At 35.5% G+C, this 23,507-nt stretch overlaps 2 protein-coding genes across 4 annotated transcripts in view; one reads left to right on the top strand and one right to left on the bottom strand.

Annotated features, from left to right (window-relative positions):
* The first annotated feature begins 4,331 nt into the window (after positions 1-4,331).
* Positions 4,332-6,312, top strand: LOC117419363 (apelin receptor-like). The gene has a single exon (XM_034032055.3). It carries the CDS (start codon positions 4,549-4,551, stop codon positions 5,668-5,670), a length of 1,122 nt encoding a protein of 373 aa, XP_033887946.3. The 5' UTR covers positions 4,332-4,548; the 3' UTR covers positions 5,671-6,312.
* Positions 6,313-16,239: 9,927 nt separating this feature from the next.
* The window catches only part of LOC117419665 (protein FAM107B-like), a 44,082-nt gene continuing 36,814 nt past the window's right edge, over positions 16,240-23,507 (bottom strand). For all 3 annotated transcript variants that reach the window (XM_034032651.3, XM_034032653.3, XM_034032652.3), the window contains 3 exons: positions 22,952-23,135; positions 19,062-19,212; positions 16,240-17,209 (listed from right to left, as the gene is read on the bottom strand). In XM_034032651.3, coding sequence (XP_033888542.3) covers positions 17,090-17,209; positions 19,062-19,212; positions 22,952-23,135 — 455 coding nt within the window. In that variant the 3' untranslated portion in view covers positions 16,240-17,089. The remainder of the gene's footprint in view (positions 17,210-19,061; positions 19,213-22,951; positions 23,136-23,507) is intronic.

Below are 23,507 nucleotides of genomic sequence, written 5' to 3'. Positions count from 1 at the left end.
AAAAAAATGTAATTGGGTGATCTCAACAGAACATAGATAGACTTTATATGACCTTCATTGTCATAGCATCTCAATTCATTCCAGTTTAATGTCCTATTATGTGTGTTCTCTATCATACTCTGAGGGTTAGGTACCACTTTAGAGTACATTATTGACCTATGAGTGTCCCGCACTGTTAAAACAAGTACATTAGTTGTCTGTTTTAAATATGTATGTTGATTTGTCCAGTAAATTCTTCAGGAACATCCACCACAACAGCATATTTTGTATAATAGTAGTAATATTTCTATCCTGTTGCAAGACTTAATAGCAATTTTGCAAACTGGCAGTGACAAAGGTTAGGATTCCTTTTTTTTAAATTGGTTTATGTAGCATTTGTCTCACATTCCAGACATTTAATTGAGTTCTCTCATCCTTTCTATCTCTTGTCATCCTTTCACACTGATTTTGTATTAATTATCCTTAGATTACATATTAATAAATGATCTTATCAAAAAAAGAAATGTTGGCTGGTTTGGTAGGACTACCTTATCTAATGTAACCTTCAGTCACCCAAGATTAGTATTAATAGGGGTCTGTAACATATAGTCAATCAATAGTCTGTATACCGTGACTCTCCAGTATGATGGCCTTATGCTTTCTTTGAGGCGAACAATCATTTCATAAAATAGATTTAATTAACATACTCCACAATCTAGACCCTACCCGATATGGGTACACTGAGCACTGCCAAGGTGTTACAAAACTGTCTGTGAAATAATGTTTAATGCACTCTCTCAGATCTAAAAAAAAAAAAAAAAAAAGGTGAAGACATTTAAGCATGGTGGCATCATGAAACCGAACGTTTTCTCAACTTCTACAACAACAGTTTCACAATTAATCAATTTGTTCCCTCGTTGGCAAGTTCACACGGTCCACCCAGTAACTTTTCATGACCTGTGTGGGATGGCACATTACCGGACTGTAATTTCAAACAATAGTATGAAAATAAGAGGAACTGACTCATAACACTGGTATGCATAAATCTGTAGAAATACTCAAGATGGTAAAGATATACAGGTATATATTTGACTTTTTAAATCCAGTGCATGTTGTTTGTAATTGTATTAATGTAAATCATAAATAGTATTTGAGTTGGGGTATGCTGGTGATAATTGTTTCATTTCTAACGTTGCCGTGGAAGAGACACAACAAGCTGTTCAACTGGGGTTTTATAAAGATGTCCAAGGGTGAGCGAGCACTTCTTATTCTTCAAGATCATATTGCTGAAACTGTATGGGATTATACAATAAGAGACACCCTACACATAGCATATTATTATTATTATTATTTATTTATTAGCAGATGCCCTTATCCAGGGCGACTTACAATTGTTACAAGATATCACATTATACATTATTTCACATTATACAGATATCACATTATTTTACATACAATTACCCATTTATACAGTTGGGTTTTTACTGAAGCAATCTAGGTAAAGTACCTTGCTCAAGGGTACAACAGCAGTGTCCCCCACTGGGGATTGAACCCACAACCCTCCGGTCAAGAGTCCAGAGCCCTAACCACTACTCCACACTGCTGCCCCGTATTAACTTACACTGTACATATGTTTACCGTACCAACCGCAGCAACCAGAAGTAGAATGTGCTGATAAAGAGAAGAATTTAACAACGTAAGCATACAGCTGCAGCCTACGTTATAAGAAAGCACAGGTTTAACTAAGCATACCATGTATTTGTTTTCATTAAAAGAAAAAACAAAACAAAACAGGGTAACATGCTTTAGTTAAATTCTTCTTCTTAACAGACCAGACTGTTTCAAGGATGTACACTAATGAAAAACAGAAACAAAACAAGGATGAGACTTATCTGGCACACGCTATTTATTCTACTTTTAATTTAAAATGTGTTTCACATATATACTGCAGTAGCAAGAGTAGGGAATTCTTCCAGTCTATGTCTTTGTTCTAAGTATGTCCTAATTTATTAAATAAAAAAAATACCATCTGACCACGTTCTAAAGTTAAAATGAATAACAACTCCAGTTATATTATCCAGGAGTTTCCTACCCATGTACTTAGTATCACTTAGTAATATGCACACATATTACTGATTTGCTGGGCAAGAAAGTTATGCAGCTATGGTAGTGCCTGGAGTACAAATACATATAAATAGTCCTACGATGAACAGCAGAAGACACCTACAGGTTAGTGGACATTGAAATATTAGAAAGCACTACTTTTTAACATTGATCACTGATAAAACCATGACGGGTATTGTTTTTTGTCCTAAAGAGAGCCAAATGTTGTTTGGTTGTTTTATGTATATGTTACACTCAGAGTCAGGTTTTGGCCAATCATTGATAAAAATAACCATTTCGCAATTTGAGCATTTACAGATTATCAAAGAATGAATTGAAAGGTAAATTATTTTGTTCAAATTGCAAAATGGAAAATAACAAACAAGTACGAAACAGAAAAGAAGAGACAGCTTCTTCAGTCTTTGAGCAAAGTGATATAATCAAATTGCGAAATGTGCTTTGAGCAAATACACAGTCCCCGGACAGATTTTGAAGATGCAAGGCTTAATTTCTTGCAAGTACAACAGTTTTTGTCAAACGAAGAAGTGCTTCTGTGTGTGTAACAGCGCTCAGTGCAATGCTATATGCCATAGCAGCAAGCCTTGAAAAACGAATACAAATCCAGTGATGTGTATGTTTCTAAATCTAAATTGTGATTTTTGTTTTAAATGAGATCTGATTATGGTTTCTTTATCTATCTAATTTTATTGAACTACTTCAATTTTACCTGACTGTTATTATCTAAACAATCAAAACAATGTTTTAAAAAGAGGCTCAGTAGCCCAGTGGAGCTCTTGATTTTAACATAAATCTTAACCCATTAAAGTACCAAATACATTTTTCTTTGAAGAAATCCAAACACAAGCTGTATTTATGTCATTTGATTCATTAGATCTAGACTTAACTTTTGCGATTAACAAAAGTTAACATAACAATATAGTTAAAGAGAAATATTAAATAATAGGTAGATGCCAGTTAAAAATGCTCCAAGAAATTACAAAGTAGCCTGTCCTCAAATGAAGACAATGGTATAATGGGTTAAGTTTTGAGTTCTGGAAATATTGAAATAACACAACCTGTTAAATCCAATACTAACCTAAAGACGGGTGTAAAAGTTTACTGTATTGAACAATGAAAACATTTGCTGTCATTTTTTTACAAAACCTATATCTATAAAAAACCTATAATTTCCTACTCCTGCTTTGAGTACAGTGGAGAAGCCTGGTATAATGTTTATGTGGGAAGAAATGTTTTCACGCTGAGAGGAGTTTATTTTTTTCTGATTAACCAAATAAACATGTTTGATCTAGTTTTTTCAGAAAAAAAAAGTTAAGAGGCTTAAGTTAAGAGGCTTGGAGATACAGTATGTTGAATGCTCTAGGCAGCACACAGTAAATATTATTTTAGAACAAGACCGTAAACTCTTTTTTAATTAATAAGAGATTTACAATATTTTTTGTGAATTCTTCACCAACTTACACCATTGAGTAGATAAGAACACTTCAGATTCACTAAGCATTTACAAGCCTGGAGGAAAACAACTTCAAAACTGTCTGTTCCTATTTACTCTTTATTCGTTTTTTAGGTAATCTGGTGAAATTACAGCTATATTATTTTTTTAGGCTTTTTCATTTAGATGTAACCTTTGGTTGTTTGATTATTTAAGTCTTCTTTTATTTCATAATTAGCATCTGGGTTTTTTTCTGTTTTTTATTTAGTTTTTATTTTATTTTTTTGTTTTTGTTTCACTTTTGGTTCCCTAGCCATCAACTGTTAATGCCAGGGACACAAGCAAGGACAATATTATTCAAGTTTTCTTTTAAATACAATAACCAGCCACTATTTTAAAAAATTAAGGTATAGAGGGTATAAAAGAAAAAAAGAAAGATAACATATAGTATTTGACTATTGTACATGTAAAAAACCACAAATCTGTATTTTGACTTTAATGAAAGCTGCATACTGTATATACATACTGCCATGCTATCCTTATTGTTTTGCCATGGCATGTCTAGCCGCAAACGTCAATTTTTACAAACGCATCGCAAAAATGACATTTTGTAAGGTGCTTTTAACATTTTAGAACTGTTATGAGGACAGAATGCACTGCTGTTCTATATGCTAACAATCAGAAAAGTACAAATTACTGTAACCTTAATTTTCTTGGAATTGTGCATTTGTATATACCTGTATTGTATATATTTTTGTAATTGTTTGTATTCTAATAAAGTAATAGAATTACTAAAACAAATCTTCTAACTTCTTGTATAAAGGGAAGTTCTCAGCAGTCACAGAACACCATGTGTTACAGCTAAACCACAGCATATTTTATCTCTTGACAGATCCTTAACAGTTGAAGGCTGACACTTCCTCATTCGCGCTGAATTTTGCGAATTTATAAGACACATTGTGATAGTAAATTCAATTTTATGCAACAAATAGGGCTACAAAGTGCTGAACAAAGAAATGGCTAATAATGAAGAGGCAACCGATTTTACAGAAAACCAAACTGGTCTGTATTATGATTATTTGAATTATACTTATGGGGACATTCTTTTACCTGAAGATCCAATCATCACACATTTCAACACTGTTACCTTTATCATGGTAATGTACTGTTTCGTTTTCCTCTTTGGAACGGGGGGGAATATTTTTGTTATCTACATAATGTTAAGGAAGAAAAAGAAGAGGAGACTTGCAGATATTTTTATTACTCATCTGGCTTTTGCAGACCTTGTTTTCCTCATCACCCTACCACTGTGGGTAGTTTCATTGGCTTTGAACAACCGATGGCCATTTGGAGATTTTCTTTGCAAGTTTGCCTCCTACGTCATTTCTGTCAACATGTTTTCCAGCATCTTTTTCATGACCTGCATGAGTATCGACAGGTACATGACCATTGTTTTATTGATGAACACCAGGGCAATGAGAGACAAACAATATACTCAGATAATGATTATGATTGTGTGGGTATTGGCAGTCGGTTTGGGCATCCAAGCCTTTTTTTTCAGGAGTGTTAATGAGGAACACGATCTGAAATACTGCAGTGAAGTCAGTTCCGTGGCTAAGACTGTATTTAGTCTGTTTACAAGGGTCGTAGCTTTTTTGCTTCCCCTCTTGACCGTAACAGTCTGCTACTCTTTCATTGCCATCAAACTCAACCGCCACTTTACCCGATTGAATAATGAGGGGAAAAAGCAACGAAGATCCATCAAGACTGGGCTTTGGATTATAGCCATGTTTGTCATTTCGTGGCTCCCTTTCAACATATTAACCACAATACGGACATTAAATGAGTCAAAATACATTGAACTGTCTTCTGGAAATGCAGACAGGGTTGACAGAAGCCTGAGTTTTACAACTTGCTTGGCTTTCAGTAACAGTTGTGTCAATCCTATCATCTATGTGGTATTTGATGGTTATTTCCAGAGATGTTTTTTAAAGGTATTACCTTGTGCTATTGCCCAGATACTGGCAACAAGAAGATCCAGCTTGAGCATTTCGGTTTCACATGTTGAAAGAGATTCGGCTTCCAACAAAGACATTTCCCATGCTGGGAGGCATCATTCTTCCACAGAAATGAAATAGGCATAGTCTCACCTGGTCTCACCTCATTCATTTTTTTTAATCAAAATAGTTTTCAGTAGAGGCTTTCAGAAATGAATGGGAGAAACAGTTTATTATTTGATTGACACATTGATGGTTTAACACTTGATTTCATAATATGAGGTGAATGTAAGGTTTTATACAAATGCAGATATATAAATTATGTGTCCTTACAATTGTGTAATTTGATCCGTAACATCCATTAAAGTTTGCATTATAGAATGTATATAACTATTGTTATGCCTGTTTTTAAAATTAATTAATTAATAGGTTGCTATTACTATGTTTTACTAAACTTATTGAATACATAACTAAATGTGTGCTTTATAAAGCCAACATGTGAAAATCGGATTATTTGTGTGGCACTAATTATGTTTATTTGTTTATATTTTGTGATCCTAATTATATCAATTAAAGTAATAATAAAAATAATAAAAATATACTCTGTAGAATATATTTTTGACAAACAAAAATATAAAATATTATGACATAAGACGACTGGCTTTCCATTTAACTGCTGCATAGTAAATAGTTGATCATTTTGTTGCTCTTTGTATATTTGCAATAGTACTACTATACAGTCTGTAAATACAAATACACTGTCTTTTTAGAAAAATTGAACAATATGCTTTTATTTCATTTTCAATAAATACAATGCAATTAAAAGTTGCTTCTAATCTCGATTCAACACTTTTACTATGTTGTCGCCATGGGGAGCAGAATTTGTGTTATCTTTCTCAGAAAGGAAAAAAATATATATATATATATAATAATAATAATAATAATAATAATAATAATAATAATAATAAAACATTGTGTGGTGTTTTGCACTGTATGAGATGCATAAAATCAAGAAAATAAACATGGATTACAATGCTACAAACAAATCAGTTTTTAAGAAAATAAATTATACTCACATTATTTTGCTGCAGTACATTGTATCATGCTAGAGCTAGACAGTGAACATCAAACCAAACCAAGCGTCTCAGACGTATTTTCTTGGTTTCAGTGGGACTTTTACTATTACAAGCAATGTTTATTATAACTTCATTTCACACACCTAAATTCTTTAACCGTGGGAACAATATGGGACAGTCATTTCGAGACAACCAGAATTCCACCACATTTGTGGTGTAACTAAAAGATGTGTCATGCAACCCATTTCCCATACCATATTACCCAACCCCAGTAAACCCCTTTCTGCATGCATGTCTGATTGACATTTCTTTCTCTTTGATAATCTACACGAAGACTCGTGTAGATTATCACTGCTTTGATATAAGGTAGGGGCTTTCAACCGGGGGTACGCGTACTCCAGTGGGTACTTCTAAGGGTCATAGGGGGTAGCAGGTCGACTCAGAAATGCACAAATACAATGAAAGTAAGAGAAAATAATGACCTTGAATTTTTTAGCCGTATTATACATTCTCTAAACCACGGTGTATGCTTATGTATTCTTTGTTTAGCAGCTCAAAGTGAAACGCTAATGGAAAAAAAAAAGAATCTGGCACGTCCACATTTTCCACCTGTACCGCTTGCGCGGTTTCGATTGTGTGGATTTCCACTCACAAATATAGGGGAAGCAGGTGTCTGGTGATTGTGTATGGAGAGCGCTCTGTGCTGCTCGTATCAGTGAAGCACGGTGTTTCTGCGTTTTATAGAAGTATAAATGTTCCGGTAAATATAAATAGTCATCACAATACTCATATTTGACGGGTTTTGTTTATTACCGCAGCTGCATTATATTAACAGCAATAGTGGCTGGTTGAATGTGTTTTCGGTGTTTGATACATTTCTTACTTGCAAAAGAAAAATGAAGGAAAAGAGTCAGAAAGTGCAAAGTGACAGAAAGTGATACAGAGTCCCTTTGGATTATTTTATGCTGGCTTTAATATATAAATCAAAAATAAAAATAAAAAAAGCATATTATTGTTGGTAATTATAGTTTTATCTTGAGGTTAATTTTTTTGCTACTGTAAACACTTTAAACGACACACATAATTATGCTGAGGTGGGAAGTAAATAGTAACGTGATAAACATCTACAGTGCAGACTATTTTGTATTATTTCTAATGACTTTGCCCAATAGAAAGTGAATACAAGTGTTTCCAAAGATTCCTAAATACTGCCTTTTAATTATTTGCATCCAAAGACATGTAATTAAGTTTTAAGAATGAAGCCTAATGTTTGGTTTTCTGTCTCAGCAATTTGTCAGTCCCAGACTGTTGTGAAAAATTATATATTAAATAAATGGAGGAAAAAATTAATGTGTTAACCAGATTATTCTGCCTTTTATTACAACTGTGGTACCATTCAGTGAGCGGAAATTGTAAAGGGTACTTTAGCTGAAACCTTCTGACAGAAGGGGTACAGTTTCAAAAAAAGGTTGAAACCCCTGATATAAGGAGTCTTTAAATGCATGTAACCTTGGCATTCAAGTCTCACTTGGCATTTCCCGAGAGCAATGGTTTCTGCAGGTGTAGCACCATATCAGCATTATAATCGGTGGTAATGTTATGGTGTAAAAAACAACTCCAACAACTTGTTATGGTAAACTAGCAGGACGCTTTATTGTGTGTGTTATACATTTCAAGCATGGCATCTCACTGCCGTACAGCAACCACACACGCTCACCTACGGCAACACAAACAATCCACACAGCACGACACCCACACACACACTTCATGATCAGTAACAAACACAGAACAACCAAACACAACATTCCCCCCACCCCCTTCCCCCGCACAGAGTTCAGGTGTGGAAGGAGGTCACAAAGTCCTGCAGGTTGATGAACCCGGCCGGGCCATGCTGCCAGTGCAACAGATGCATCCATTTGGAATGGACATCATAGATGACCACGAGGAAGTGCTGGTGGTGGGGTACGTCATGGATTTCCCCACAGATGTCCATCCATGGTTTGGATGGCCAGGTCAGTGGTTGCAGGGGAGGCGGAGCCGGCAGGCCAGTTTTCCCGCTGAGCAGGCAGTCCCTGACCATCACCTCAACATTGTGGTCGATACCAGGCCACCACATGAGGTCCCGACATCGCTGCTTCAATCTGACGATGCCCAGGTGTCCCTCGTGTGCCATAGCCAGCACTCGTGCCTGCAGAGTGCTCGGCATGACTGTGCATTGACCCCGGGCAACACAAGTGCCGTTCCAGCACGACAGCTCCTCCTTGATACGGGCGAACAGTGCTAGCTCATCAGGCACCCGGGCAGGCTAGCCACCTGTGATGTAGGAGCACCTGAGGTGGACATCAAGGCTGTGAGAGCCCGGTGGTCCATGCGGAGCATGAACGTCCGGCCATAAAGGTACATGTGCCAGCGTTCGCATGCCCAGACGCACGCCAGCACCTCATGCTCCCCCACCGAGTACTTCTGTTCTGTAGGGCTTAATGCTCGAGAGGCAAGAGCAATAGGCTTCTCCGTCCCGTCCTGGAGTTGGGAGAGGACAGCACCCAGCGCCGTGGCAGAGGCGTCACAGGTGACCATGATGAGGCTTGCAAGGTCGAAGTGTGCCAGGATGGGTGCAGTGGTGAGCTGGCGCTTTAGCAGGCGCACGGCCTCCTGGCAGTCCGCAGTCCAGGCCAGGGAGCCTCCTTCTTAAGCAGCTGACGCAGGGGCAATGTTGTGGCTGAGTACTGCTGCAGGAAGTGGAAGTAGTACGCAGTAATTCCCAGGAAGGAGGTGAGCTGTGCAGCCGACGTGGGCTCCGGAATGCGGTGGATCGCATCCATGTTAGACTGCAATGGGGAGATGCTGTATGCTGACAGCCGGAACCCCACCAACTCAATTTCCGGCATGGCAAAGACGCACTTCTCCTCATTGAGCGTGAGGTTGTGCTTGGCCAGCATGCGGAACACCTGGCAGAGGCGCTTGAGTTAACAAATACAATATGTAAGAGTTAAAAATAAAAATAACAATAACAATACATTTAAATTCAAACAGTAATACACTAATACAAATACAGAAAACAAAAGTGAATTGAGGAGAAAAAAATAAACAAGATAGGAAAAAAAGTTTAGAACTTGGGAAAGACAAGATAAATAGATATCAACTAATACAAATAAATATATCAAGAAAGGCTGCAAAGGGTGTGTGTTACATTCTCTAAATGTGCATAAGATCACTGACCTGCCTAATGTATGGGTATATAGGCAAGTCTGTCGAGCACACAAGGCTGTGGGGGCCAGGTTGTGTGACTCAAACTTGGACAAAGGGATATTAAATCGCTCATCTGATTGATTCTCATGTAGAGTAACTGAAAAGTACCTCAAAATGGAAACTCTGCCTAGAAGAAGCAACACAACATACCTCAAGTGTGACTTATATCTGAAAAGAAAAGAAAAAAAGCAATATTTGGCAGTATTATATAATACTAACATTAATAAATGATTGGGTCGAGTAAGAGACCCGTTGTGACACTTCATGTGAAGGAGGTTTTGGAGCATTGTTACATATGAATTACTGTCCAGTAAAGGGTCCTTCATTGTACAACAGCAAAATGAGATTCAACAAAATGCAAAGCATTTATTTGACCCCTTGTGAAGTTCAATTCTTTTTGGCAGGCTGATGTCCTTTTAGGGAACTTGCTGATGTACAGTATGTGGAATTTGTGTGTATCATTCTTGTGTAGTGTTTTTTTTTTCTTCAGACAGGGTTTAATATGAATACAGTGTCTTGGAGATTCAAATGCAGTAAATTAATTCAGTACTGAAGAACATATTTGTTAGCATAGACGATACAGTTACACTTTAAAATAGTAACCCATCATAGTTAACTTCTGTTTAATGTAATAATGAATCAAACAAGTATCCTGTCATATATGGCCTCCTACTTCTACATGCAATATTAAACTGGTAAAATATTTTGCTGTATTAATAAATGTAACACTGTAGTTACATTAATTACAATGTAGTTACCAAAAGTTATAATTACTATGTAATACATGCCATGTAACCTGTTACCATGTTCCATATTTATTGAGGAGCGTTCCGCATATGTTATCAATTTAGATAGTGTTTGTGTGTGATGTATTCTACAGAACTTTGTGCCACCCTCTCCACATCCTCTTTTGTACCAGGTGATTTACAGCATTACTCTCTGAATGCTGTGCACCACATAGGAAATTTCTCACATTTTTTTTTTCAAACAGTCTAAAAATCTGATAGAAATGGTAAGAGATTATTAAATAAACAACAGAGCAGAGAGCAGGACTGAGTGATCTGTGTGTTTCTGTGTCAAGATCTAGCTGTAGACTTAGGTTTTGCGAAAAGCTTAAAAGGTTAAATGTATTGCACAGGGGAATGCCACTGTGCCTAAAGACATACTCTGCATAACACCGTCTCTTGTACTGTAACCAGTGGGTAATGAGTGTTACCTTGTGGAAAAGTGCCAGCATAAGCAGTCTGCATGTTTTCCAGGTCAAAGAAGAATACTAATAACATCTATAAGACACAATCAGGTTAACCCATTACTGCTTGAGGTACACTTCTAACATTACATAGCCTGAATTGACAAAAATGATTGTATACAGGATATATTATTTTTATATTATGTATATTCTTGTGACAGTTTAAATTAATCTATAACATTCTACTCTCTGTCCTGACTTCTTGCTTACAAATTACAGATTATTTTTATCCTGTACTCGTGTTAATATTATTTTTGTATTAGTTTAAGCATCACATCACAGATCCAATCCTCTTACCTGGCTTTGCTTCAAATATCCTTCAGTTCTTATTGTTTCTCAAGACTTGATTTGTTATCTCTGTTCATTGATGTTTTCATTACTACCAACCCATGGAGGGTAGCTTGGGCTCAAGATAATACATTTTAAAACCAAAAACATTTTTTGGACCATTGGGGCTTATCTTTTTGTTATTACTGTGTTTCTTTGTTGTGTTACTTTTAGATGTAAACTGCTTAAATAAGTCTTTTTGATGTACTGTAGCAAGATGCAGTACATTTAACATAGCTTACACTATATATTACAACTAATAAATAACGTATAAGAGTACATGTTGCTTTTAATATCTTTGTTGTGTTTTAAAATATTTTAATAAAATGTTTCCCATCCCAAAACTCCCTTTAGAAATCTGTTGCCTGTTGTACTACTACTGGTTGAAAAATAGCACATTTGGTCCACACCAGTCCTTTATCATTTATAAAGATCTGCACACACAACTAATGATTCTGTTCCATCTGAACACTTACAGTACCATCATTATAACTGCTTATATCCATGTCCCATGAGCTGGGTTGGTTGAACGCCATTTAATACCCTTGTTTCCATCCTTCCATCCAATACACTTTCACAGTCTTAGAAACAAAAATGAATATAAAACTTTATTTTATTCATGAAGAACATTCTTTGAATAACTCTTGTGGCTTTGGAGCAGGGCCCAGCTTCAGCATTTCTAGAGCACATCTGAATGAAGACTACTTGGGAAGTGCCAGGAAACTACATATGATGCAAGGTTCTCTTCTATCCCGCACATTTGATTCCATTATTAGATACATTCAGCTCCTAAGCCTGTGGTTTCTAGGGCCAGTCTTACTGTATGTCCTTTTCTAAACAGATACTTTAAAAATGACTTGCAATAAAATGTCAAACATTCACTGACTAGCCTTTGTAAGTAGGAGTGCAAGCTCCTAAAGTTCATTTATTTCTGTTATTTAAAGGTCTGTTTGTTTTTTTTGCTTATTTTCCAGTTTTGATAGAAAGTTACAGTACCTTGTTGAGCACCCAAAGACGAGTCTTGTAAGCCATCTGAGTACTGTTCCTGAACTGATGGAGTCCCCTTTAAAAATGCTCCATATTTATGACTACCAATCCTTTGTTTGCTTTTGCAATATATCATGCTGTCATATTTCTAATCCTGTTACACAGTTATAATGTAATATAACCAGCTTCAAATGCTATTTACCAACTCAATTGCAAGCAGACTAATATAAGCTAGCACACCTGGCTCAGAGAAGGATTCAGTTAATGTGCATCTAAATAATTTACAGCTGTTGCTGGCCTATTTATCTTTCAAAGCAGGACTCAATTAACTTTTACATGACAACCTTACATGTTTGAGAAAAGGGGATCAAGGAATAATACAAAAAGAAGAAAACTAAAATACACCGTAACACAACTGCTTCCAATAATATGGTCATTTGAAAAATAGAAAATTAGGTGACGAATCACTGAATCACTCAGTTCTTTGTAACGCAACCTTTTTTTTTTTTGACAAATTCTGCTTTTAGGTTAGATTCTATTTTGTTGTTTTTATTTTGCTGTAACAGCTCCCATAGGTTGGTTTCTGACTACTTTGGTAAGGAGGAGTAACTGCCAGTGAGTCAGAAACCAACGTTTGGGGCATATTACTGTTAAAGAATATTTTTTAAAAATTAACAGCATTTGCTAAAAGGAATTGTAAGATATTTATACCCAGTGATGATTTTTGAGCAAAGATAATCTTGTAGGTTTATTATGCTAAGACCTAGTTTTTATTAAACATCTGCACACAACTAAGCCCACACTAACTAACCAAACATTTCCAGCAGCTATTACATGAAATGAAATTATTGTAATACAAAGTTGTGCTGGAGAATATAACAGTAGCTATCATAGGTTTGTGGTATGATATCCAGACCACATTTACCCTATATTTTTAAGTTATGTAGAAAGACAATTTTAGTACTGATGGGAATTCTGAGATTCACTCCTGATTTTAGTCATTTTTAAAATATATTTATACTAACTATTTAATAAGACAAATCCAAAAGCCAAGTGTGTAACAATAAGAGTTTAAATCACACAACTGTGATTGCTTTTTTAGATATTTACTTGGACTTTGTGTGCTGATGCAGTTAATATCAAAAGAATATTCAACTGCGCCTTTACATATTCTAATAGTCAATAAGACTCCAAATGTTTTATGACTTATGGAAGTATTTTGCTGGCTGCAATCACAAAGGATTCGAGTGAGCACACGTTATACTGGAATTGAGCCTTAAACCCCCTCCACCTCCTTTCATATCGGAAAAAAACACACTAAACCAACAAAATGCCAGCAATCCCACAATGTATGTTTTGAATATGTGTTGATAATAATTTGCTCCATTTAAAATGAAGTTTAAACAACTGAAGAACATCACACCATCTTGATCCTTTGTGTGTCCAAGTTCCCAGCTGGAGAAGTTGTCATTTTGTAAAAAAAAAAGGCCACACCGCATCTCTCAATTGCTGATGAAATACAATAATGATGTCATCTCACTTCATGTATTCTCTGACCCACAGCACCACCTAGTGGATTATTGGGTGTGCTGGAGGAACATTAAGGGCCTGGTTGATAGATAGGAGTTGTGCACTGCTGCTCTACCACAGCTGTTTTGTTTTTTTGTGACCATATCTCTTGTTACAGTCCCCAGGAGCCTTTTGTAGACAGCTGTGTTTCCGTGTACAAAAGCCAAAGCATTTCTAATGGCATTAACGTAGTCTGTGCCACATTGTACCCTACAGTATGTACAGTGCTTCCCTTTTCAAACAGATTCAACACTACTTGTCATCGGTTCAGTGAAATATGAAAACACCCCCGTCCATGTTGCACATTTCTCTACTAATACATTACACAGATGTTCTGCTCTAGCAGGTTTCTGCTTTTTGGATTTCAGCATCTGGTGAAGGTATTGCCAGATGGGATCTGTCTAGTTTAAAGCAACATTCAGGACAACCTCTGGCTAAATTGTCTTCAGGCCACATTTTATTGTAATAAACCAGCATCAAAATTGTACTAATACAGGTAATTTCTACTATACTGTTCTATCAAGCTTGATATTGTAAAACTCAAATGACAGCAAATGTGAAACAACTGTAGAAAGTAGTGATGGAATGGACAAGATTAGAAGACTGAATTAATGAGTTAAAGCTGTTTTATAATTTATACCGAATATTCATTTTGTACATTGTGCAAACATTATTTGTGGAATGAGGTTGTTTTCTTTAAATATTGCCTTAATATTTACTAAATGCATATTATATACCTTACGGTTTATTCACAGTGTATACCTACTCCCTCTAGTGGTTGTTGATAGGGTGGCATTGGTTATCATATAGTATAAGGCAAACTGTTTTTTCCTAGTTGTGTTCTCACACACTCTAGTATTCAACTGCACTTTGCTGTTATATTCATATACATTAGTATACTTTAGTATACTGTAGTTTGTGGCACTATTCTAGATTACTGAGGTATGTTTTTTTAGGTTGGTAGGCAGGAAGCACTTGTATGAGAATCCTGCTGTGATAACCATTAATTATGGAAAGCTGATGAGAGAATGTGTTTTGCAACTGGGTGTATTTTGTGCAGAATAACATAAATAAATGAATTAAAGTAGCTGTATGTTTGTGATTTATGTAACCATAGTTACTGGCATGCTGTTACAGTAATTCAGAAGAAAAACAAAAACAAAAAACAAACACACAGACAGCTTGTATTGCACTTGGGAACTGAAGCCCTTGTTTGTCAGTTATTGGAAGTCAATTATTAATATGGTTAGGCAACATCAAAGCCGTTGCCTTGACACCCACTGTCTCTAACCAAAACAAATATTTTCCTTAATACTCCCTTTTTCTCTCCATAATAAAATACAATGTACAAATATGTAGTAAAACATTTGCCAAGATTAAACTTGGCCACAAAATGGATACTTTAAGGCACAATTTACGTGTGCTGTATGAAAATACTTTCAAATGTCTAGAGAGTCATATTTTCACAAGAATCATAAATTAGCAGAAAATTCTTCATCATCCATTAGTAACATTACTGAAATTTGGACTCCCAAACTGACATTGTAAACCCATAATGGACATGTATGGCTAATCAAAGCTCTTTACTCCAAATCGTCATTAGCTTGTTTTTTGGTCAGAAAGGATAATAACACTTAATATAGTTGCCAAACCAGAAACAAACAATTCAAAACACTTAAGTCATTAAATATTGCACCAATGATTATTTGGGTAAATAGCTTTGAGAACGTGGCCCTTAGTGTCTACAAGGTGCTGGAAGATTGAGAGGTGTATGTGGAGCACCATTCATTGCAGATTAAGCTCCAATTCATCCTGGAGTTGGAGTTGGATTCAGTGGTTGGGAAGGTCAAGGTTATGTGACAGGCATGGAAAAGGAAGGATAACATGCCTAATTAAGAGTTAAACAATTCCCCCCATGAGCAGATCTTATACAGAGTAATTGGCAAGTATGTCATGGGAATGTCTTTAAAAGTTCAGCTATTTTTAGTGGAGGTTACCACTGGAAAAGGAAGAGCTGGAAGGTTAAACACACAGGAAGAGTGTCCTGTGAACTTGCTTAAATCAGCACTAGCTTCATCTTCTTTCAGATTTGTATCATTCCTCATTAACTGTATGTGTATTGTAGTGTCAGCTTAAAGACAGAGGGACGGAGAAGGCAAAAACGGAGGCCATTCTACCAAAAAATAATAATGAACGATAACACTGGTTTCTGTTACATTCACACACACACAAAAAAAAACAACTTTTCCATACTTTATTCCTGTAAATTATGGTCATCTTTATTTAAAGACATTGTTGCATTCAGAAAATCAGAAAAAAAATGCAAGTTAGTGAATGCTAGATATAATAGGGAAACTCAAATCTGTGTCCCCTTTTAACTGCATTGTCATAAAATGTCACTATATATCATTAAATTATCAGCGCAAATCTTTCATTTCCATAACATCTGTGGACAGAAATATTGGCATGGGTAAAACTTTGACCTATTAGAAGAAAAAAAATGAAAGACACCCACACCTGGACTTCTCACATAACTTAAAACAACCAAATTAAAAAAATAAAATAAAAATAATAATAATAAAAACAAGTTTACTGCACAGCCAAGCAGTTCCCCCCTTCAGTTCCAATTAACTTCTGGAATTTAGTTTACAAAAAATGACATAAAAAAAGGAAAGAAAACTCTACACATATTTAAACTCCTATGACTGATTGCAAAAATACATAAATAATATTATGATATCTGCACGGAGCCTGGCTTTTCAACACTTTAGTGCAGCTCCAAAGGTTCATCCAGTGTCCAAGTTTCCAATCTTAAATTGAAAAAAGTAGCATTCCCTGGCTTCATTTTGCATCTGTTAAAAGTTCCAAGTTCTTTCACAACGGAACAAACTTCAGTTTCAACTGAAATGTATGCATGTTGATATACTGGTCTTTGCGTTACTGCCTGTCTCCAATGATATTAAAGAAGTAAATACTGCTAAGCCTCACAACACTGCAAAGGTGCTTGGGTCTCTACAAAGATAACGTCTCTTTGTTGGTTGTAGGGATACAAAACCTGTAGAAATGTAGTTCTCTAGATGTGCCATAGACTGTGCGGTTGAATTTAGCTATTGTGTTCAAGTCTCTCAGCTTCTTGTTTTGTCCTCCTCAGGTTACCTTTCATCTTGACAAACTCAGGAGCATTCTCCTGCTCTTCTTCATTTTTTTGTTTATCAAGTTCAATCTGAAATATAAAAACAGAATAAATAAGGTTCTATTTTAAATTAAATATGACACACTACATCAGTGGTACTCAATTCCATTCTCTGGCGGGCCAGATAAGGAAATGTCCAAACCTTGGGGGGCCACAGGGTGCTCAAGATGTGCGTAGTGGTGGGGGGTTGTTTAAATGGTCATGAAAATCTGACTATCCAATCACACTTTACATACAGTAACAAAACGTTGCAACAATGCACTTGCACCAATTAACTAATACATCTCAGAAATAACTAGTTAATATGATGCAATGTTTGATCGCCATTAATAATAAAAATATTAAGCAAATATAATTTCCTGTGCAGTATTCAAACGACATCTTGCAAACAAATAATTATACAAATCTCACTGTAATGCTATTAAAACAGCATGTTATTCATTTTAATTCTATTAAAACTAGAAAATGTTCTGACAATTACTGCGCAGCAAGCGTTCAAGTTAACTAACGAAAGCACTTATGTTGTATGAGCATCTTACTAAGCACCTGATTAAAAGTGTAGCACAGTGTTTAAATATGCATGTTCTAGTTCCAATGGGTTTAAATGTAAATGAAAAGTTTCTAAATTAAATACATGGCATGACAGTAAACAGAGGGGAAATAAATTTAAGGCATATCCACCGTGCCATCTTTGAGAGGCGTACCGTAGGTGCGTTTCTTACTGTTGCCAGTAAGAAATGGTGGCCACATTGCTAATTTTCCTAACAATACTGAAAAATAAAGGAAATATTGACATATGCACTTAAGTTTTTTCATATATTTCTATAACATACAGCAGCCGCTCTCAACTTCCAAGACTTTCTACAATAAACTGGAGACAAACATCTGGCGTTTTGGGAGATTTAAAAAAATATATATATTATTGCTCTGACAACATGTCAAACGTAACAGGTAATCAATCATACAAAACTACTTTCACTTTCATGTTCCAATCACATGCTGCACAATTCCCAGCTAAATCTTACAAAATTAAAGCAATTTCCAATACTATTTATGTTAAAATAATATGTAAAACTGTAATATTCCAGAATAGGTTGTGAAGGCTTTACTTTGCTCCACTGAATTAACTATAAAAGCAGAGGATGTCAAACTTGAAATTATACACTTTTCATGTGTGTATTTCAGGCAGAAACAGTACATAAGTAGACATCGCTTTTTTCTTTTTCATTTCTTTTTTTATCCCTGCCTTTGTAGTTTCTTCGCAATAAACAAAGTGGCAAGTGACACATTCTCATAAAGTAATAGCATTATTGGGGTTAATTTTTTTTTTTTTTTTTGAGCTGTGCATGCAAGTGAAAACCATCACATTTAATAAACTTTTCAAAAAATGTGGAAAACGGGGCGTTGTACAAAGAAAAAAAAATAATCATTTTGGTTTTCGTTTATTACTCTCCTCATAACAGAAAATAGGATCACAACAAAACAAAACGTTGATCACTATATGTAACATTTACCTTGCTAGTTTGGCCAGTGTTTGGAAAGTGTGAAGCATTTTCGCGTGATGTGTATTACCCGATTCTGACTTTATTGTTGTTTATATTAATCCCACATATCACTTGCCCTTTTTAAAAACAGACGTATATTTTTGGCTTCGAATTAATGTGCAGCAATGTTTGTAAGAATATTCAGATAATTTCGCCACACTAAAGAAAATAATATTACTACCGCTGTTTTCATATTGCATGAAGCCTTCTCTCATTGCTCAACCAATGAGGCACTAAAACTAAGCAAATAGGCGGAGACTTGTGCCAAAATGATAGCTCATCAGAATTAAAGCTTGGCCAAGCTTTGGTCATGTTGTATGCCCGTGGCGGTATCTCACCTGCTCCAGTTTCTGTTGCCTCTTCATGAGCTCGATCTCCAGGGCGCTCATCTTCTTCACCGCCTCCTCCTCCTTCTCTTTCACAACCTGATCCCTCTTCCTCCTCTCCATGACCTTCTGCAGTTCAGGTTTGTTTTGAATAGCGAGGCCCCTGAGGATGACACACATGCCCAGAGTCAGCAATGAAAGAGCTTCTGTAAGAAGGTTTCCGGCAAAAACAAATAACAAATAGTGTCATGTGCTATCAGACAACCACATTTTACATTGCTGCATCGTATGTGTTGTGTTTCTGTTCTCATTTTGAAGTGATCCCTTCCACCAATCTGTTTGAACTTCAAACTCAGAATTACACCGAGGTGCTACTGTGGAACCCACTGGAGTCCCTTACAGTAAATATACATCTGTAAGTAAATAAAACCCCATACAAACAAATTACTTGAACTGATATAAAATAATATTAAAGTAAATAAATAAAAACTGGACAGAACTTCACCTAATCCCCCCTCCCCCCAAAAAAACACATAATATTGCTAAGAAATAAATTATAATAATAATAATTGCAGACCCCTTCACCCAGGGTCCAATTTGGATTGCTGTAATATGGTACCCAATGTGGCTACACATCCTAGAACATATGCAAATTATTTCCTGGTACCAAATCAATTGGATAGCAGATTGAATGACATCATCCCTTTTGCCAATATCCAGTTGAGCTGAATGGAATTGAATGCTGAGTTACATAAAAGCAGGCAGTGGAGAAGTCAACAGCCACATGTTTTTCTGGTGCAACAGTAAAAAAAATTGTAATTAAAATCCATGAATAATGGCATTGGACTTTGGGACTGCAAAGAAGATAAAGACAAGCAGGTCAATAGAAGTCAAAATGTTTACTGTTACATAACACAAAAACTGCAAAGTTGCATTTTTACATTGCCCCAGTTTGCCTAATCCCCCAATCTAAATTAAAAAAGAGAGTTCATTTATTGAAACATAACAAGGCTACAGATGGAATTTCTGGTGGAAGAAACTAATTTCTAGCAAATTATCCTGCTGACAGAATGCTTATGTACAGTATGGACACATGACAAAGATCTGTATTATGGCCAGTGGTTAAAACAATGTACGATACCTGCTATCAAACCTGACCTACAGAAGTGTATATTTTCATTTTCTCCAACCAGAATACTTGTAAAATATAAGATACTGGGTGCCATTTTAACCTAAGAAGCTCTAGAATGCTGTGAATAGAACAATGAATATCTAGCTGAATATCCAAGCTGGCCTTTGTTTTCATAATTTAACTTTGCTTAAATAATTCTGCACAGAATTGCAGCATGAAAAACATTTTTTGTGGCTCTGTTTTGGATGTTATATTGATTTTATTTTTTTAACTCCATTCTAACTATTTTGCATGAAATGTATTTTTGTTTACGACTGTAAGTCGCCCTGGATAAGGGTGTCTGCTAAGAAATAAATAATAATACACTAAAACACAAGCATCTTTTTAGGACTTCTGTACTATTGATGAATGTTTCATATCAGAACATGAAAAACATTAACAATTATTACCTTGGTGTGTGTCAAGTCAGCTACACTATATAGCCATTCATATTTACCACCAGATTAGTGTATTTCATTACACTGGCCTCTGAAGAGCAGGAATAAGCAGGAATTCAACTTCAAGGAATGTTTTTTTTTTTTTTTTTTTTACTGCACTCGTTTTTAATCTAAAAACAGAAAATGAACTCTGCATCCATTTCTGTTAATGGCTTCTTTTAATAACCCCGGAAACTAAAGAATAAAACTACTGAAATCACTGCACCGATCACATCAGTTTCACACAAAGTGTCAAGAAAAAATGCAATCCCATTTGTATTTGATCAAGTACCCAGTGATAAATTATCTGCCAAATGATCAGCCAGCGCTGTAATGTTATAGTGTACGCGTGATTAGATATAATAAAATTGCTCATGAAAATGAAAAAACATTTCTTCAGAAGCAACATTCTATGAATGTTCCAAGTGTTTTTTATTAAATTCAGAATCCAAAACATCTCAGACTATAGCGTCTAGTATTGATTTAGCAGCAGATCTAAACAGCACCAGTGCTTAAATAATTAAAAATAGGGCTCTTTGTTTGACAAGGTTATGAAAAATCAAACATCTAACAGAGCATGTCTTGTCATATATTTTTGTACATTGTGTAGAATATGTTTAATTAAATCAGCAGTTTGGCTCCAGCAATGTAAACTTTCATTTCCTCTTTGACTGGGACAGTTCTGTTGAACTCAACGGACATGACACAGCATTTTCACTTACTGCTGCTCTAGACATTCAGTCTCAAGGATAACATCAACCTACAAATCTTCTGACAATAACCTGCTTCTAATGTCTCTCAAGCTACGCTCAGGAAATCAGTCTTTATCTTGATGGTGGACTGCTGGTAGATTTAAAAGGAGGACAAGCAAGACAGGCATTTTTTACTTTAATAATGAACAAATTATTTATATATATATATATACATATATATATATATATATATATATATATATATATAAATTGCTCAGTTTTCTATTATATAAATCCCATTTACTGGTGATTTACTCATGTACAACTGTCCATGTGTAACCTATTAATGTATCACTAAAATTCTAGAACATCCTGTTCAACACTTAAAATGGACTGTTTTTGCATCCTGCTGTAATTTTATGGGAAACCAGATTTGGATTAACCTACTAATGGTGACATAATCCCTTAAAGACAGTGAACTTCAGTACTGATTCTGTATCTATAACAAAACACACACACACACACACACACACACACACACACACACACACTACTACATTCATTTTAGTTTTTGTTATTGATGATTTTTCAACAAGATAATATAAATTAATTATTCATAGAATTGATTTTTTACAGTAATTACCAGATGGATTCATCTGACAGATACAGCATGCTGAAATATGGAATAATGCATTGGCCTTTTACAATACTAAAAACCTACGAATGAATACAAAAGTAGATGTTATGAAAAAAGTATGATACAGTACATTAGCTGCACAGGAAGTCAGAATGTCCTCCCCCACTCCCTCAAACACACTTTTAGTGACAGCAAAGCAAAAACTCATTTCAGTGTGCAGAGCACTGGAGTTACTGAAAAAGTATGCCTCTGGACATCTATAGGGAGGAAGAGAGAGGATTTAAAAAGCCTTTATTTCATCTGTTATAAAATAATGTAACGTTATTACCATGCTGAGAACAACTAGTCATGTCGTCCAAACAGGACCATCTTTTAAAGCTGACTTGGCGTTAACCTAATATTGAACATTTTGCGAAACTACTAAACCTACAGTTCCTTCCTCTGCTGCTTTTAAACCTACATCTGCTTGGGGCTGCTGCAAATTACCAACCAACATTGTTACCAAAGTTGATAAAGACTTCTATGTCTTAATAAATTAATGATCTTAACACATAAGTGATAACATCTGATTATAATACAATGTTTTATTTCAGACCAAACTGCTAAACTGAAGAAAGAAAGTTTATTGAAAAATGTACCGAGGCTGATATTTAAAGCTTTTACTGCAAATCAAAAAATGTTTAAATCTTCTCAGAGGGAAATCAAAAAAGAATCAAGGTAGAGGCTCTTGAATGATAATTGGAATTACACTCAAGCCCTTGGTTCTGTGGTATTTCATGTAAACAGGTAAGAAATTGGCATTAACAATGTCCAAAAGTTTAAACCACTTCAATGGAGACCATACTTTTGCTTACTCTTTGCACTTGCCTAGATAGCTCAGTCCCACTTGATAACAGAATGGCTGTAAGTAAAAGGCAGGTTTTCAGAACATGATCATACTTAGATTAATGTTTCTTATAGCTTACCTTTTCTGATTCATGAGGAGCTCCCTGTGAAGATCCTGGTGGTTCCTGGAGGTTTTCACTGGATTGATGAGCTTTTTGGGTTTAACCAATTCATCGCTGTCATCATCATAGTCAGGGTCTGCCATGATGCTCCTTACAGCTGGGGTGAGCCCTTCAGTCAGCTCTGCTGTTTCAATACCGTTATCTAAAAAACAAAATTAAGATCTTTTAAGTATACTGTTTAAATGAATTTAAAAGAATATGAAAACTATAAATATATGGGTTATGTCATATCAGATAAGAATATCAATAGTTTTCTGAGAAAAGTACTTAAATTCCAAAATATATAAAATAAACATAAAATAAAATAAAATTTGCTAGTGCCTTCATTAGTGATTAATCAATGTTCCAGAATATTAATTTGGCTGTATAAAGTATTCAGGTACTTCTGCTTTTGTTCCTAAAAAAGGTTGTGCCTACAAATCCTAACAAAGTTGTTTCCAGTAAAAACAACAAGGCTCCTTTAAGAGCTGGTTCCTGCTTATTTAAGAAAATTACATTTAAAAAAAAAGTGAAG

Source organism: Acipenser ruthenus, chromosome 14, assembly GCF_902713425.1.
Source record: "Acipenser ruthenus chromosome 14, fAciRut3.2 maternal haplotype, whole genome shotgun sequence".
Classification (NCBI taxonomy): Eukaryota; Metazoa; Chordata; class Actinopteri; order Acipenseriformes; family Acipenseridae; genus Acipenser; species Acipenser ruthenus.
Note: the sequence above shows the minus strand (reverse complement) of the source record. Positions and strands in the feature narration are given on the sequence as shown.

Coding starts and splice junctions, on each gene's coding strand:
- LOC117419363 (XM_034032055.3), top strand. CDS start 4,549: ATGGCTAATAATGAAGAGGCAACCGATTTTACAGAAAACCAAACTGGT.